At 52.9% G+C, this 17,548-nt stretch overlaps 6 protein-coding genes across 6 annotated transcripts; 4 read left to right on the top strand and 2 right to left on the bottom strand.

Moving 5' to 3' along the window:
- Nucleotides 1–928: 928 nt before the first annotated feature.
- PpBr36_04657 (uncharacterized protein) lies at nt 929–2,614 on the top strand (the record flags this gene model as incomplete). The annotated part of the gene is made up of 3 exons (XM_029891816.1): nt 929–1,107; nt 1,177–1,279; nt 1,340–2,614. The coding sequence occupies 3 exons, from the start codon at nt 929–931 to the stop codon at nt 2,612–2,614; spliced, it is 1,557 nt and encodes a 518-aa protein (XP_029749756.1).
- Nucleotides 2,615–4,189: 1,575 nt separating this feature from the next.
- On the top strand, nt 4,190–5,501 carry PpBr36_04656 (uncharacterized protein; the record flags this gene model as incomplete). Its single annotated transcript, XM_029891815.1, has 2 exons — nt 4,190–4,937; nt 5,008–5,501. 2 exons carry the CDS (start codon nt 4,190–4,192, stop codon nt 5,499–5,501), a joined length of 1,242 nt encoding a protein of 413 aa, XP_029749757.1.
- A 1,362-nt stretch (nt 5,502–6,863) lies between these two features.
- Nucleotides 6,864–10,788, top strand: PpBr36_04655 (uncharacterized protein; the record flags this gene model as incomplete). The annotated part of the gene is made up of 7 exons (XM_029891814.1): nt 6,864–7,210; nt 7,572–8,029; nt 8,133–8,442; nt 8,534–8,737; nt 8,804–8,945; nt 9,874–10,347; nt 10,450–10,788. Exons 1-7 carry the CDS (start codon nt 6,963–6,965, stop codon nt 10,786–10,788), a joined length of 2,175 nt encoding a protein of 724 aa, XP_029749758.1. The 5' UTR covers nt 6,864–6,962.
- Nucleotides 10,789–11,146: 358 nt separating this feature from the next.
- Nucleotides 11,147–12,001, bottom strand: PpBr36_04654 (uncharacterized protein; the record flags this gene model as incomplete). Its single annotated transcript, XM_029891813.1, has 1 exon — nt 11,147–12,001. One exon carries the CDS (start codon nt 11,999–12,001, stop codon nt 11,147–11,149), a length of 855 nt encoding a protein of 284 aa, XP_029749064.1.
- A 1,211-nt stretch (nt 12,002–13,212) lies between these two features.
- Nucleotides 13,213–13,620, top strand: PpBr36_04653 (uncharacterized protein; the record flags this gene model as incomplete). Its single annotated transcript, XM_029891812.1, has 1 exon — nt 13,213–13,620. The coding sequence occupies one exon, from the start codon at nt 13,213–13,215 to the stop codon at nt 13,618–13,620; it is 408 nt and encodes a 135-aa protein (XP_029749752.1).
- A 655-nt stretch (nt 13,621–14,275) lies between these two features.
- PpBr36_04652 (uncharacterized protein) lies at nt 14,276–15,814 on the bottom strand (the record flags this gene model as incomplete). The annotated part of the gene is made up of 2 exons (XM_029891811.1): nt 14,276–15,387; nt 15,562–15,814. The coding sequence occupies 2 exons, from the start codon at nt 15,812–15,814 to the stop codon at nt 14,276–14,278; spliced, it is 1,365 nt and encodes a 454-aa protein (XP_029749753.1).
- Nucleotides 15,815–17,548: the final 1,734 nt, after the last annotated feature.

Genomic DNA, 17,548 nt, shown 5'->3' with positions numbered 1-17,548 from the left:
CAAGGGATTCAGAAATATTGGACGACCCAGCTTTTCTGCCCGAGGCCCTATGAGCCCTAGCCTGTTCCCCAGCAATTTCCGTGGTAACCTCCAGGAACAGCTTGGAACGGCGCTTGATTGGACGAGTACTGCCATAGAAGAAAGACGGGCTGAGCCGCTAGAGCATCTGGGAAGTCTGAGCACAGTTCAGATCCAGGCTTGCCCAGGGCTCCCGCTGAACATCAGCCGAAGAACAAGAATGCAGCAAAGAAGCAATCATGAGAGCCATTGAGAGGAAAAGAAACAGTACAGATTCTGCAATGGGTATTATTTTGGTACTACCTGAAAAACGAAAAAAAAAGTCAGCATATCCGATCTCGAAAGTCTAGTCTTTAAAGGAGTGTATGACGCAGCTGGTTAGCCTAGACTTCTTAGCCCCGATTCTCGTATGGTTGTCCCATGTTGCCCAGGAAATGGCAATGGAACAGACGTTCTTTTTTAGGATCTTAGCGGTGCATAAAATCATAGTGCTTTCAAGGATATGGCGAAGGAACAAGGGAGGGCTAGGCTGATTGGCTTTGAAACAATTGCTCTTGGACGGCAGAGTGACCTCGGAAGCCTTGCCTTGGTGGGCTTTGGTAACAGCCGAGTCTGTATAAGACGACTATGATATAGTAGCCAGTCGATCCTCATCAACCGAAAGTCACCATCACCCTCTCTTCTTTTCTTGTGCCAGCGCTCGGCCTTGTCCATCCCTCACTCCTCACTATCGTTGTGATCTCACATTCTTTCTATTCACTCGCTTGTTTTTGCTGCAGATTTTCTTTGCACCCACTCTCGTTGAAAATTGATCATAACATTTCGTGAGGACTGTCAATCACTTGTTGGAGAAGATATACTATAGCCACAAAACACGCGCTAGCAAGAATCTCGGGGACATAACACAACAATGAGGTCTCTCGCTGCCCTCGTGCTGCTTCCCCTCCTCGCCGAGGCTGCGGGAAGCCAAAACGTCAAGAGGCAACAGCAGTGCAGAAACGACAGCTGCTTTCGGGCCGTTGCCCCTGAAAACCGCAGGCAAGACTGCCAGAACTTCATCGGCACGACAACGGTCACTGGGGATCTCACGTAAGTAGCAATCTCAGCTGGATAACGAAGATCATCATGGGGAACGTATTCTAACAGTCGGAGGAACAGCCTCGAGACTGCGTTTGTCACCGTCGGTGTTACGGGCTTTGTTGATGTCGATGCCATTGGCACTGTGGCTATCCCCGTCACCGCCCAGGTAACTCATGAAGTAGTGAGTATATAAGTGACGGCTCACCTTCCAGGAGCTCACTGCTAACCATGGATGCTGCAGACCAACACCTTGACGAGCTATGTGGCAACCGTGACTTCTACGGTAGTCCAGGCAGCACCAACCGATGCCTCGCCCAATCTTGCTAAGAGACGGTGGGGCAAGAGACAGTGGGACTGGAACTGGTGGATGAACAATGCCAAGATGCCTGGCGGATATCCCATGTACGCGGCGACGTGCTGGGATACATCCCGTTACATCAGCGCCTGCAACTGCGCCGGTGTCAACACCATGACCATGACGCTCCCGGGGCCGGTGTCGACGACTACATTCACCGTCTACTCGACGGACTCGTTCCAAACTAATATCAACACAGTCGGTCAAAACACCGTGACGAATGTTGTGGCTACCAACATTGCCACGCAGACCGTCAGCACAGTCGTCCAGGCCACGCAGACCGTGGTGGTGACTGCCCCGGAGGGTGGAAACCCCTCGACGACCGGGTCCCCGGGCAGCTTGACCACCGCGGACACCTCCTCCGTGAGCGAGGCTGCCAGCTCGACGTGGTCCTCGTCCAGCGAATTCACCAGCTCGACCATGTTCTCCAGCGACGGCCCCATTCCTACTACGGCCCCGTTCAGCAACTCTACGCAGCCTCCCATCAGTCAGCATACCGAGACAGTCGTCGCCACCGTCACCGCCAGTGGTTCCATGTCGGACCTGACCAGGGCCACCCAGTCGCTTTCCAGCGCCATCGCCTCAGACTTCCCGACGTCTATCCTCACGGCCAACACCACCTTCGCGACGGCCACCAAGAGCACGAGCGCGACCCCTACCCCCACGGGCGTCGCCAAGAGCTTCCGCCTCAAGGTCCAGAGCGGCCCGCTGGCCGACAGCTACCTGGTCCTGCAGGCCTGGAAGGACCTGGGCGCGGCCAACGGTGGCGAAGCGTACCTGATCACGTTCGCGGGCGGCAACAACGGGTCCACGGCGGCGCCGTCGCTGTGGGCCATGGGCGGCGGGCTCGACATGCCGGACACGAGCAGCTTGAGCATTTACGCCATCGATGCCCCGGCCAGGGGCAAGGTCATCGTGTCGACGGTGGGCATGAACTCGCGCCTCGCCGTCGCGGCCCCGGGAGCCGGCGCCGCCTACCTCGCATCGGACCTGCTCCAATGTGCCATCGATGCCACCAACACGGTCACCTGCCAGGAGGCGGGTCCCGACGGCGCGCCGTACAACCAGCTCGGCAACTGCGGCGAGGACATGGGCATCTTCAAGGGCTCCAACACGTGCGGTGGCGGCACACTGTTCGCGCTCACTGCTGAGTATGTCTAAGAAAAGGACCGACACATAGGAGGACGTGTGACTTATTCGGTCTTGGTTGGGGTTTGAAGAATTCCGGCGCAAGGGATGCAGGGATTCTTGTTTTGGGCACTGGGAAATTTCGTTTTTGTTGGCGTTCAAGTCAGCCAAGGAGACATTCGACTTGGCTACGTCACTTGGCGGTTCTGATTTTCACGTATAAAGTACTTCAAAGGTCAAGGTAGATAACTGACACTAATTTTAGATAAAAGAATAAAAGACTTTAGCACAAAATAAAAATTCCGTTCCAGACAATTTGGTCCCGGATATTAACGATGATTCGATAAGGTGAATCCCATCCCGTCGGTTGGTGTACTGACTGCAACGTCGGCAAGACTGGCAGGCTTTGACATATTGCGATCAACGGGCGTAGTGGAGAACTGTGACCTTGGCCCCATGCGTCAGACGTCGTTTGGTGGAGTAGACTTGGCAGGGTAAGATTCGAATAAGTCTGGGCGGTTGCTCAAGATTCTCGTTTACAAAGTACGTAGTATCACAATACTACCAGGTCAAAGTTGGCTGAGCTCCATTGAACTCCATTTATCATGTGTCAAGCTTGAGCATTGCGCCGTTTGGCGCTGGGATTGCCTGCCTGAGATGGGTGCTTCACTAAAGCGTCAAAATGGCCGCTAGAATAGTCCAAACAATTTTTTTTTCCCCTTTCTCCTTTTAGCAGTAGATTGATATTAATTAGCAAAACGACTTTACCTACCTAATCGGTTACAATACCCTGTCTGAACAGAGAACACCCCTAGCCGATGACAATACAACGGTAGTGACAGCTCGCTCACTACTGACAAGTGACGACCTTGAACACCCACTCAGTCGAGGGTCTTTGGCATCAGATTGATGGATCCCAACGGTGCGGTACCGCATTCATGGCCCCATTGGTCTCTTAAAACATCCGGCATTTAACTTCAAAGCTATAATGCGCACCACGATTTCTCTCCACATGAATGCCAAGCCAACTCTGTCCTTGCAGGCGGTTGAGGCATGCATACAGGCATCCCATCCACATCCGCCCAAAAATAAAAACCCCCTTACGGATAGGATAGCGAAGAGTACGCGAACGAAGGATGCCTGTTCGGAGTCCTCCGTAGCAGTGGCGAGCCCACCGCAATTCCCTAGACTCTAGTCTCCCTTGCAGTCTAACCTCTTCTATCCGCATAATTCGGCAGCAAAACTTTTTGCTTTTACCTGCACCATGCCAGTCAGCCAGATCCCTTGGGCCAAGAAGCAATCACAACACACTCCGTACCTACTCGAAAAGGGATATCCTCGCTCCACAACCACCACGTGGACGGCGTTCGAGATTCCGTAAAAAAGTACCGAATGGGGCTTGCCAGCTGGGCTTGCAAGGCTTGTAAAAAAAAAAAAAAAAAACCCCCCGGCGGGCGTCTCCCTCTTCCTACCCATGTTGCCATGCCGCTCTACACCTTTTCAGCCGTTCTGCAGCTGAGTTGTCAACGAGCTCTGCCCATATGACTATAAGCTCGCGTGCCGATCTCAAGCTCCCCTAGCGGCAGCAAGTAAGGCATCACGGTCACGATGGCGCCTACTTTATGGGACGTTCCGAACTGGGGCCTTCCTACTGACATCGCTTGTTGGTCCATGTTCGCGGCCATCTTTATCCTCGTTTCACTCCGCATTTTCACCCGAATATACTACGGCTCCCAAAGATCCGTCGGAGACCTGGGTTTGGATGACTGGATCACAATCGCCTGTGTGGTGGTTTTCTTTGTCACCTGCGTCCTTTTCAGTATCTCGATACACTACGGAATCGGCACCCGAATGCACGAGATCAGGCCGCCTCAAAACGTCAAGGAAGCGCTCAAGTGGAACATCATCTGCAGTCCAATCCTGATCTGGTGCTTCTCGTTGCCCAAATTTGCCGTCATCGCCATCCTGAAGCGAATTTTGGATTACGGTCGAAAGACGTCCATCCTGTTCTGGGGCCTTGCCATTTCCTCCCAGATCTGCGTGCTGATCAGCTCGATCTGGTGGGTGGTCCAATGCCGCCCAATAGCAAGAAACTGGGATCCGGATGTAGAGGGCGAGTGCGCCAGCATCAACGTCCTTGGAGACCTGGGTTATGTCACATCAGCCTACTCGGCCATTCTTGACATCTTCTTTGCTGTGTACCCAGTCCCTTTCATCATGCGGCTGAACATGCAGCTGAGAGCCCGTATAGTCTGCTCCATAGCCATGGGGCTCGGCTTGCTTGCTTGCGCCATTTCAGTCTACAAGCTCGCCAAATTTGGCGAGACGTTCGAGATGTTGGGGAAAGATCCAACGTGTAAGTGGCCCTGGCGTTTCCCTGACAACTAGATGTAGACCCCAATGCTGACACAACATCGCGACTTCAGACGCCGTCGCGGTTCTCAACCTACTCGGCATGGCAGAGGGTGCCGTGCTGATCATCTGCGCATCGATTCCCTCCCTCGGTCCGCTCTACCGAGCCATCAAACGAAGACAGAACAGCACTCGCGGCGCCTCAAAAGCAGAGAGCTTGAGCACCGGCAAAACAGCCAGTGTCCTCCGAGCCAAGAGCAGCAACCCGACGCTTTCCAGCCGAGACTGGGAGGCATTCAGAGCGTTGCGCCTCGACGATCCAGAAAGAGGCAAAGGTGGCCCTGGCCGGCTGCCACGGAGAAACAGCTCCGACGTGATACCGTTGATGCCAAGTCCTGGTTTACGCAGCCACAGTCACAGTAGCCGCGGTCGTTGCGACTGCAGCTCCGAGAACATAAATGATGGAAGCTCTCCTGGCACCATATCGGTACAGAAGACGGTGGATATTACTATATCTCGAGATGATATAGGCGATACCGACGCTGCGATACCTGGGAGGGCGTTATAAACATGTAAAAATAGTTTTTTTTAAAAAATAATAAATATCAAAGTCAACGAAGTCAACGTGCTTGAGTAGGTCTATAACCAACCAAAATCCTCAAAGCGACCAGGTGGTCAGGATTAATCTTCCATCAAGGTCACGTTATGGTGACTTCTGCTTGGCTCAACATCTGTGATATTGCTCATTGTACTGGAAGGGTATTAAAGCGAAGGAGCATATTTTGCATTTGCTCAGCGTGGGCCCTCAGTCAAAGAGGGACAAGATGAGATATTTGGCAACTAACCTTCAATTTTTAGCGTTCTGGCAGGACTCAAAGTTTGATGTGCCCCATAACGAATGAGGCACCTCGGATTTTTTTCCCCCGAGTAGCTGAGGTATGCAAGGTTTGTTGAAGTCATGGAGTTGTTCACTCGCAAACAAGGGGTGCCACTGGGGGAAGGTGACCACTGCGACATCATCCCTGCATTTCTCCCCACAGTCTGCCCAATGAGAGCTCGATATATTGTTGCACAGACCACTCGACATGGGCGCGCGAGGCAGGCCACGGCACACTACAGCACTGAGCCTTGCGTTGCGGCCAGGACATCAAGGGAAGAAACCAACAACGCCAATCCGCCTTGTTCCCAAATTCGCTTCGCGTCCACCGAGGCCCCAGCAGCTCTAACAACTAAGATTCGACTACTGCAGACCACACCGAGCAATCGGGTATAACCTTCACCAATACCGACGCGGCACCCTCCCCGCCCAACCGAACGAATTGGTCTCATCAAAATCTCCATCTCGACAGCTTTCTCCTCCACGATGAATAGGCCAGGTACGCAGAGCCCGAGGCTCTCCCCCCTAGTCTTCGGTGCTCGACCTCAACCCCTCCCAAAGCACCATCTGCACAACTCGTCGCTACAGTCCCGGCTTCAGTCGCATGCCGTCACAACCAATTTTTCTTCCATCTCATGGCAATGATCGACATCGACGATGAGGCAGCCTTATGTAGTCGAACCCGTCATTCGCAATCTCGAATAGCGCTGGCCTTCGCTCAAGACATGTGCAAGCCTGGGTCTTCTGAACTTCAGAGGCCCGCAAATGAAAACGCATAGAGCTTATGAGCAGCAGTGGACTGGTCAGCAAAGCTGTTTGCAAGCTCAAAACTGCAGCGTCGGGGACAGCCTTGTCTCCTTCTCTGCTGGGGTTCGAGCTTGCTTGCTTGCTTGTCCCTGCTTGCAATGCTTGTGTGCTTCATGATATCTTGTGCGAGTGGGCGCCTGCTGCTCGAGTCTGCTTGCGACGGGATGTTTGCTTTCCGTGCCACCCCAGAATATGCGCTCCTGGAAGTTGGGCGATGTCCATGGAAGCTAACAAAATGACACCCAGGCGCAGTACCCCCAAATCATCGCGGGATGCCAGCAGGCTTTGGTGGCCAACCAAAGCCACCGCAACAATCCGCACGATCCGCTTCGAATCGGTTACCTAATGGAACAATGGGTGAGAACGATACTTTCAAAGGCTGCCAATGCCCCACTGGATCCTTTGGGCGCTTTGGTGGGGAGCAGTATACTGATTGTGGCATTTGACACAGCTGGCAACGGATCAGGGTGGGCGTTTGCAGGCGTTCCGATGGCAAGCGGTGGCCTGCAAAACCCTTCCAGGCAACTGGGCGGCAACGTTAGTTTTGCGCAAAGCTTAAGCGGGTCGCAACCGGCGACACCACTTGACCTTTCGTACGTACTGGTCCTTACATTTTCTTTCCGATTTTCTCATATCCTGGGAAAGACTGGTGGCGCATCCTTTCGCAATATCGGCACCCATATCCAGCAGTTGCGCACAGTGGCATCATGCCTCACTCTTATGAGAGGCGCCCCGCCCGTCGCTACGATACGAGGCCGCATATCCCCTCAAAGTTGAGGCTTGTTGAAATGGCATCTTCGATCCAGTTAGAGCCAGGCGCAAAGGCTCTGACGAACATGCCTTACTCGAATGTGGCTAAGGGGTATTAGAAGAACTTGTGTTGCTGCTCCTTAAAGATCAACATCACTTCTGGCTCAGTTCGGTATGACCTGATATTGACTTTCTTAACTACAGTGAATTCCCCTCCCTGTCCGGTAACTCGCAACTTTCGAATCAATCACAATCATCGATGTGGTCAACTGGTGGAGCGAGGAATCTGGGCGGCCCGGCTCCTATACAGCGCAACCAGCCTACGCCTCTATCTCAACAACAGAATCAACAAGAAGACATGTACACGCCGCCCTCACGGCTGCCAACTGACCAAGGATCATTTCGCTTTGGCAACCAGGCCAGCATTGGTCAGACGGTGCAATCGCAACAGAATGCGGTCGACGACTTCCCCCCACTTAACAGGAACCCCAATGGGGAGATTGGTCGTGAGCGTGGCGGCCCAAGTCTCATGTCCAGCCTGGGATTTGCCCCACCCAGCGGCAATGGCACGGCCTCGGCGCAGCAACCCAGCAGAGCTGCGAACGGTCTCTTGAATGCCCTCTCAGCAAACAGCAGGGCGTCGGAGACTCGATCCCCAGCTGGTAAGCTCCTCCAGTGTGAACTAATGCGCCGATAGATTCGCGTAATGTATGCTGTCTACAAACCAAAGATTCACTAACACAAGGCTGGAACCCCACCTGCTAGATGCAAGAGATGAAGATTCTCGGCAAAAGGGACTGGCCTCGCAGAAGTCGCCGTTAGATGGACTGGCAAACCAAAGCGAGGGCAGGCATCCAGGGACGATTGGAAACAGCGCACTCTCGGGCAAGGCCAAGGCTGAGGAGCAGGTACCGTCTGTACCAGTACAAGACCCATTGGCAGGAATGCCCGAGAGTGACAAATGGGGTATAAAAGGTCTTCGGTTTTTGATGAATGGATTCCCCGACTACAACGCCTTAGTTTCGGGTATCGACTACACCAACATGGGACTGGAACAAGCCCTGCGCAGCCCAGAGTAAGTCATGAAAGTGTCTTGCTCTTGCCTGATATGCATAGTTTGCTTGTGTATCCTTGTATCCATGAAATGTTGCTAATCAACGGAACAGGCCGATATCAGAACAAATCTACTCAGCGTTTGATGACACGCCGCCGAGGCCCGCGATTCCTAAGTTCCGGTTGCCAGAGTGCTACAAAGTCAACAATGTCCAGCCTATCGAGAATAAGATTCAAGGCTTCAACGAGGAGACGTTAATGTGGATATTCTACTCGTGCCCGGGAGACCGTCAACAGCAACTGGCGGCTCTTGAGCTGTAAGTTGGCCCCCTTATCGTGTAACCAAAAACCAAGCAGCTGACACTAGATTCCTTACATGATAGCAACAATCGCAACTGGCGATGGCACAAGAAGTTGCAAGTATGGTTGACCAAGGACGAACATATGATGCCTCAAGTAATCAGCCCAAACCACGAACGCGGTTACTACCTCGTTTGGGATACGACACAATGGCGTAAAGACAGGGTATGAAAATTTAATCTCCATGGCTTGTGCAACTTCGGTGAGCAGTTGGAATATCGAGCTAACCCTTCATGTTGGTCACCAGCGCGAGCTGGCACTCGATTACGCCGATTTGGACACCAACCCTCTTGGCCTGACATTAGGATCATAAAGGGTCGGGTTCGCCGGCTAGGTCAGATTTGTCGCTCGGGCAGCAGAAAGAAAGATTATGCCGATGGCTGCGAGGATAGCATCAGGACACCGAACGTGTTTCCTGATGATCCACTAAGCCATTGCCCCAGCTAGGTCTTTCAGCAGTTTTTTTGCTAGCGGACTGGTCGGAAGCTGTTTCCCGATCTGCGCTGCTTGAGAATCACTGCATGTTAGTTTTGGTTGCTTTCGTCGCTTGCACCCCTTCGGTTTGCTAATGCGCTGGAGTTGAAAAAGTGCCGACTAATAGTAACAAATGCACAATTGAAGCACGGGGCCGTATTGGCTCTTTGTTGTGACGCAGCCTTGAAGTATCGTGAACATTGATGAAATAGATCCTTGTAACGTGAGGTACATATCCGTCTCACAAGAGAGACAGGGAAAAAAGTGTGCGATGGGTACAGATAAAATGTCTGCCTGAATACAATATTGTGATGATGCCCATGAGCCTGCAACAAAAAATGATGGGAAGGAATTAGTAGACTCACTGCTATAGGTTCCAGGTGTTGCCCCACATTTCATCCATTCTTATCTCAACTCTATGGTTTGGGCGACGCCACTCATCAATCTGAGGACGATCATCACTGAACCCCAACCACCCTCACCGTGGCATCTGCATTTATTCGTTGGTCCATTTGCGGAAATCAACTTCGAAATCCCAATCCCGTGTTGATCGTGCTGCCTGTTTTGGTGGAATTGAGTTGACACTCGCTCGCCGTCCCCGCGGGACTAATTCTGCCAGCACGTGTCGAAATCGGCCCTTCTCCATAGCAGCCGTTTGGGGCCGCGAACGACGAATCGTAGTCCCAGTCGTCAAGAAGCCACGCGACAAAACAGCATCCCGAGTATCCTGGCTTCCTCTTTGACTCCGCAGATCACCTCCCTTTTTTTTCTTTTCCTTTCCTTTGTTCCGGCTACCATGGCGAACGATGAGATCAACGTGCCGTCGCTGGTTCTGGTGCTAGTGGTCTCGGGCCTCATCATCCGATACCTGTTCTTTTCGGCACCCGTGGACGGTACTGTAACGGACGCCAGCGGAAGCGGGAGGGCAGCCGCTGGTCGGGGAGGCGACCTCAGGACGCGCGAGGCCGCCGTAGAGAGGATACAGCAGATGTTCCCGCAGGTCGACCGGCGGATGATCCTGTGGGACCTGCAGCGGACGGGAGGGAACCTGACCGCTACCACGGACAGGATACTCGCCGGGAGACTAGAGACGGTAAGTCCGAGATAAGGCGAGGTAAAAAAGGAGGAAAGCATGGTCGAACAATCCGCAGGGGAGAAGGGAGAGCTGACAAAAGCGTTATTACTCGACACCTAGCCCCCGGTTACGTTCCAACCGCCGCCGCCGCCGCCAAGCGCCACGGCCGCATCGACTACGGGTTCCTCCGCGACAGCCGCCGCCAGAGCCGCCGATAAGCCCGCCCAACCTGACCTGATTACAAGATACAAGCTGCATGACAAGCTTGAAAGCGCCTCGACGACGGAGGAGGACAAGAGCGGCAAGGGTGGGAAGGCGTGGAGCACAAGCCGAGATGAGAGGCAGGCGCTGTTGCAGAGGAGGAGAGACGAGATGATCCTGGCAGCCAGGAGGAAGATGGAGGCTAAGATTGCTGCGGAGAAGGCGGCTGCTTCGGCTGGTGGCGCCGGCAGCTCCTAGGAGCTTAGGGCTGGAAGAGGCGGTTGAATGCCTGTTAAAATGAGGAACTTCATACATCCGGATTCAATCCACATATACACGCTCTATGCTACACCTCTTGCGACTGGCTTAGCACCAGGGTTTAGTTTACCAAGCAGCTATGAAAAACAATACAATGTCACCTATTTTTAATAGCACATCTTCACGAGGAAAGTTTGTTGTCTACGATATCAGGGAGGTTATTGTGAATGGTATTTTGGCCAGAGGTATAATTGATCAACTTGGACCCAACTCACAGTAGGTACTCATTTACGATTTCTATATGTTTTTCCTCTTTTCCTCTTTTTGTAATGGTTTGTTACTAGTCTGATGTCGCATATTACGGTTCTATCTTACCGCAGAGCACCACATCATCCCCAAGCGGGTGCCAACTTACATTCGCGAGGCGCAAAGCGGCCTTTGGGCCGCCGCTGTCATCAACCTCCCGGGCCGGTGACACTACCACACCACCTTGGCCCAGCCATGTTGGAGCAATAGTAACAACTACCGAATCCACAAGGTCCTTTTTATCCTTGTGGCCCAAAAGAGTGTTGATGACATGACCTCCACCCTCAATCATGACACTGTTTAGCCCTTCATCCTGCAGCACGGCAAGGATATCGTTCCAGTCCAAGACCCCATTACCACCAGCACCACCATACTTTAAGGAAATATACTTGCCGCCGTGCGCCTCGAGGACAGCCCTTTTGCTCCCATCGACGGCAGCAGCAGCCTCCGGGGTGGTGATGATGTAGGGGGCGAGACCCCTCCCTTGACTAGCCAGCTGCAGCACCTTGCTTCGCTCGTCGAAGCTCCAGCGGCAGCGAGGGTCCACGACGATGGGCCGCGGCTGAGACTCGGCGTCCCGGATCCGACAGTTCAGGCCAGGGTCGTCGGCGACTGCGGTGCCGGCGCCGACGAGGATGGCGTCGTGGCGGCTGCGCAGAAAGTGCGTCATGGCCTTTGACTGCGGGCCCGACAGCGTGGTCCTGACCCCGGGGGCTAGCGAGAGGGCCGAGTCGAGCGAGGTCGCAAACGTCAGGGTCACGAACGGACGGGCCCTTGCCGGGGGCGGTTGGTCATGTTGCTGCCCCCCTGGCGCTGCTACTCCTGCAGATGACGATGGGATCTTTGGAGGGAGCCACGGCTCAAGTCTAGCGGCCTGCTCGGCGCGAAAAGTGAGCCACTCGGCCATGGTTTAATGTATATCTTTGGGTTGGTGCCGTGGAGGGATGAGTGCTGATCTTTGCGTCGATGATGTGGATCAGTTCCATGCTACCCTTACCTTTCTTTCATGAGTAGCAACATCCAACCTGAATTCCTGTACACTGACTTGCAGAGTGATCACCAGTGGGGGGGATAAATTCCCCGGAACGACCCGGTTATTGACAGCCCCACCAACGATCAAGCCTTAGGCAACAGTTAGCAAGGTTAGCTGCTTTGTAGATACAGCTTAACGTTCTAAATTTACTGCAACCAGAAAAGCTGCTAGAAGATGGTAGAGGCATAATTAATTGTATCGCAACATTATGCTGACAAGTCCCTGTCGCCTTTCTGCAATCATGCAGCACAAGTGTCTGAGCAAGGAAGAAACAACAGTCAGCAGCTTGCCTGTGTCGACCGTACTGATTGGAATCGCGGCTTTCAACGAGTCCGAGTGAGAGAGAAAACTTCGTAACAAATAATAAGCGCCTGGCGTTATCTGAGACGAATTGAGTTTGGGCTCGAGGCTAGCAGCAAGCTTCCTTGTGACGCCTCAAAGTAAGGTACCATAGCTTGCATAGGAGATACCAACACCAACTGATAGGCTGGGTGATATCATACGATGCTGACATTTACGAAATATTAATTCATTTAGTCTATAAATATACGATGATATTAGCTTTGGATCAATCGCAGCTCATTTTTCCAGCTGGTTCTACAAAGTACGTGCCTGACATGTGAAATCAGACGTCGACACAAGCCTCCACCATCTGGAAAACAACTTCGACAAAGAGTCGGCTTCCAGCAATCCGTTTCGCCACCAAATTCTCGCTCCACCACCCCGGGCCATCCTCACATGGTTCACCCGTCCCCCCGGTGGAACGCCATAATGAGTTTGATTGGCTCGTATTGCTTGACTCAGCTGCGAGCCCCGTCGATCCCGAACTAAGCCACGCAAGCTGATCCAAACGAAGTTACCGTTACCACGTACGCTTGTGGAGGCAACACTTCCATCTGACAGCCGACTTTGTTTTATCTTCCTCCCAACTTCCACATTTCCGTTGCTGTACATACCAACCTTTCTCCCCTCGGATTTTTCTCGCTCTACGTTACGGTCTCCATCGTCGTCACCTCGCCCCCGACAAATCCACCCCAGTCTTGATATTCCAAGCAAAAAAAAAAAAAAAAAAAAAAGCCGTCGAAATGGACCCTCCCAAGACAAACGACGTCAGCAAGCCCGGCGATGCGGCGCCTCCACCATACCAGGCCCCTCCTCCCCAGAACCAACCGCAGAACTACCCTCCGCAGCAACCACCTCAGGCACACTACGGCGACCCGAACTACCAGCAGTTCAAGCCATACGAGCAAGGCCCGCCTCCGCAGGGCGGCTACTACCAACAAGCGCCGCCGATGGGATACTATGCTCAACAAGGACCCTACGGCCAACCAGGGCCTTACGGTCAGCCGGGATACGGACCACCGCCTCCCGGTGGCTACTATCAGCAGCCATATGGTCATTACCAAGACGATAGGGGAAGGAAGCCCGGCCTCTTGGAGGGTCTATTGGCTGGTTTGGCCTGCTGTTGCTGTCTGGACTGTCTGCTCTTCTAGGCTACCTCCTTTTTTGTCTTGAGCCCTGGGGCCGTGAACGACTGGTTGGATCAAACTGACCCGGTTACGTCCTCAACAGTGAGATGGGCGGATGTCATAGGGTACAATTTCTCCCGACTGTAGGTGGACGATTGGACATGGCCTGCGCCCATCGTTACATATCTATCTATGACTACTGTTCCTTACTCTGGACCAGACTTGCCGTGCAGCGTTTATACTAGCCGCTGAGATTTTGATATTCGACAGCATCAAATTTTCTCAGCTTGGGCTCATGGCAAGTTGCGTTCACAAACCTATACAGATTGTGCATTGCGGAAGAATTTTTACCTTTACCTAGGAAGCTGGAGCTTGGCGCTTGGCGTTTTTTTTTTACGGCGATTCTGAACGATTTTGACCGGCAGGCACGGCCTTCTCTTATGTTTTTAATCCTATGTACAATATACAAAACTACGTTCATTTGGAGTGTCAACGTATGTCATACGGATTACTTCCCCCGGAAATGGTGCCATTTGTGTCAAGTTGAAATGTCCAGATGACGTCCAGACTAAAAACTATTTATTGCTACTGCACTACTGTAGTCTTAGGAATTAAAGCTAGTCCTAGTGGCTCCTTAAACTAGGGCTACACATGCTAACGGCAGACCAATCAAAAGATATTAAGATAGGGTCGCCAGTATCCTGTCGTAGTTCTCAGCGGCATGCTGGACGCAGTCATGTGAGTATATCATCTTTTGCACCTCGGGCGAAGCCCACTTGTCCGGAACGGGGGCAGCGCCACCCTTGGCGCGGGCTTCTGCAAACTGCCGATCTCGCTCCTCCTTGGCCTTGCCGTCGCCCAAGTGCAGTGCTCGGGCCGACATGGCCGCGAGATTGACTAGCTCAGAAGTACGGTCCTTCCGCAGCAGCTCGTAGACCTTGAGGCGGCGGCCGACCTCAACAGGGTTGACCTCGCCCGGGGGCAGGCGGCTCAGCACCTCTGCGATCACCGCGCCGTCCTCGATGGCCATGGCAGCGCCCTGGCTCAGGTGCGGCAGCGTCGGGTGGCAGGCATCGCCGAGCAGGGCGACGGGGCCGTCGCACCACGTCGGCAGCGTCTTGTGCTGCCGCAGCTTCCACTCGCAGACCTCACCGCTCGGCACCATGTCGAGCATCTTGTGGACGAGCGGGCAAAAGTCCTCAAAGACCTTGAGCATGGCCTCCTTGGACGCGCGCGTCGTGTAGGTCGAGGTCGGGCCGGCGGCGAAGTTGACATCCGGCTGCGTCGTCGACAGGTTGTAGATGGATTTGCCCGCGACTGAGTACGCGATGATGTGGCGCTTCTCTCCGATCCAGCGCACCACCAGGTCGCTATCCATGAGCTCCATGAGCTCCGGCTCGCCGATCGCCTCCATTTCGGCCCGCGTCAGCATGATCCGGTAGCAGGCCTGACCGGTGTCCTCCTCCTCGGGCTCGGCTCCGTACCGAGCGAGCATCTCCCTCCGCACGACGCTCTTAATGCCGTCCGCCGCGAGGATCACGTCTGCCTCCACCTCCTTCGTTTCGCCATCGGCACCCGCGGACCGGACAGTGATACGTGGCTTGGATGGACCCCAGCTGTTCACGCCTACGACGGACGTCCCGAAATGGAAAGTGATGGCCGGCTCTTTCTTGCAAGCTTCATACATGCCGCCTGCCAACGATGAGCGATGGCCAGTGCAGTGTGGGTAGCCGTACTTTTCAGCTATGTCTGGCATGTTGACATGGGCAAGTTCCTCGTTGGTGCTGCCCTCTGTAGCGGGTTCACGTTAGTAGGATGTTTTTTTTTTTTTTTTTTTTTTTTTTTTTTTTTTTTTGTGGTAGCTTAACTGCCCCGTCATGTAGCCAACTTGACTTTCAACAATGTGTTGTACCGTGCGTAACAGGTACGAATGTCGGGGTCTAGGCCTCACTGGTAGGTACCTACGTCTGATGCTCGTTTCCTTGACATTGGTAGCCTCCTTCTCAATCCCACTCCCTCTCCAGCAGCCCAGCCTGTCCAGGATGCGCACCATGTTTGGGGCCATCTGGATGCCGGCGCCGACGAAGCCCAGGTTCGAGGCAGTCTCGTACACGTCGATGTGCTTGAATCCCTTCCTTGCCAGTGAGAGTGCACAACCCAGGCCTCCCATGCCCGCCCCGGTTACGATGATTTTCATGTCCAAAGGGCCTGCCATCATGGATGGGATCTGATCCGCCACGCTTATATAATTAGAAAATCAATAAAAAATGGACGCGAGAAACTCGGGAGTTGTATAGTAGTAAATTTTAGTATTCACTGCCAGCGTCCCGGACAACTTTATGGGTAAGGTCAATATTACTTGGCTTTCTAGGTCAAACCAGTTTGCACCCCCAAGGAGGCCGATACGTGCCTGGACTTTGTCCAGTTGTTCCATTATCGGCAGCGCGGAGGGGTCTACGGCAACGCTCAAAAAGTCAAGGAATCTCGGCACTTGATACGATATTGAGTTTGGGGACGATGCTGTACGTGTACTGATGCGAACAACCTTTGATGACTTTTGCAAGTGTGGGGTACAAGATTGAGGGGGCGGGTCATCCTTGTTCCCTCCATATAGTTTGTTCCAGCAACGGTACGGACATTTATTTGTTTCCATTTGCCATATTGCGTGACTTGTGCGGCAGTGTGGCAAATGCAATTCTCTGGGCCGAACCAATTCTCGGGAAAGTTGGGCTTGCCTTGGGATGGGAATTACATTTCGCCGCCAACAAAACCGCCGCTTTATCGGGGTATTTTGATTTGGGACACACTGCATGTTGGAATGCTGCTTGGCTGATGGAACGGATGCATGCACAGTTAGCTCGCCTAGCTATTATGGAGTGGGTGAGGAAGGTAAGCTTGGTAAGCTTCGTAAGAGAATCCGTGTGAGAACCTAGTCTCTTTAGACAAGGCCCGCCCCGGACAGCGCAATCCTCAAATCTATCCACATTCGTTCCAAACAAATGAATGCGTTGGCACCCTAGGACGTACATGGGATTCCACGAATCAATAAAATAGATAAAACAGTCTACGTGCGTGGTAAACAGTCACCGGTCACCCGTGTCCATCGATGACATCGTTGGGCTGCTCCCGGCTTCACTTGTGGTCAAATCCCTGGGTAAACTACTTCGCTAAGCAGAAACCCCGAAGCTAGGCTCTGGAAGGATCTCCCGCGACATTCGACGCTATTGGTGAGGGTTCAAAACAAGGAATGGGAGTCCTGGACCTAAAGTAGTACGTTATGCCAAGACGGTACACACCCATTGAGCAAGCAGTTCAGCTTGCTTACAACGGTTCGTGGATCGATCGAACCAGAGCACCGGGATGAGAAAAGGAGGTATTAAAAATGAAAAAAAAAAAGTACTTGCTTACATAAATACAGATGGCTCTTATTGCAGCAGGAGTTTGAAATAGATTATGGAGAAGACAAATTGCAAGATACAGTACTACAATACCAGAAACCATTGTTGATGTAGCTTGTGGCACTAATCCGGGGGTTGTGTTTAGGTTAAACGCCTTGGCCGTCAATCTCCGACGTGCTAAACCGATTGCGTGATACGTGCAACATAAACAAACAGTACAGTAGGTGCACCAGCTTGCCAGGTTGCCCAATTGCTATTGGCACTACCCTAAAAGTACCCCATCTGGGCACTTTGTTGGTAGCTAACCTAGGCGGTGCTGGAGGCGCCAGCGATTGGTAGGCAGTGATTATAGTGAGTCGACAGTGGGAAAAGAGTTTCAATGTAGATCATCACACGCAAGCAAAAACAATCAACGTGCCGAAGATCCGTCAACCACGACTCAATGGTCTACAATATACTAGGAGTAGTAATTACAGTATGGTCTTGGGAAATTCGCCTCCTGAACCCCCACCCCAACAACAACAACTGATGTCGGCAAAGTCGGTCACTCATTC

This window comes from Pyricularia pennisetigena, chromosome 6, assembly GCF_004337985.1.
Source record: "Pyricularia pennisetigena strain Br36 chromosome 6, whole genome shotgun sequence".
NCBI lineage: Eukaryota > Fungi > Ascomycota > Sordariomycetes > Magnaporthales > Pyriculariaceae > Pyricularia > Pyricularia pennisetigena.
This window is presented reverse-complemented; position numbering and strand designations above follow the sequence as displayed.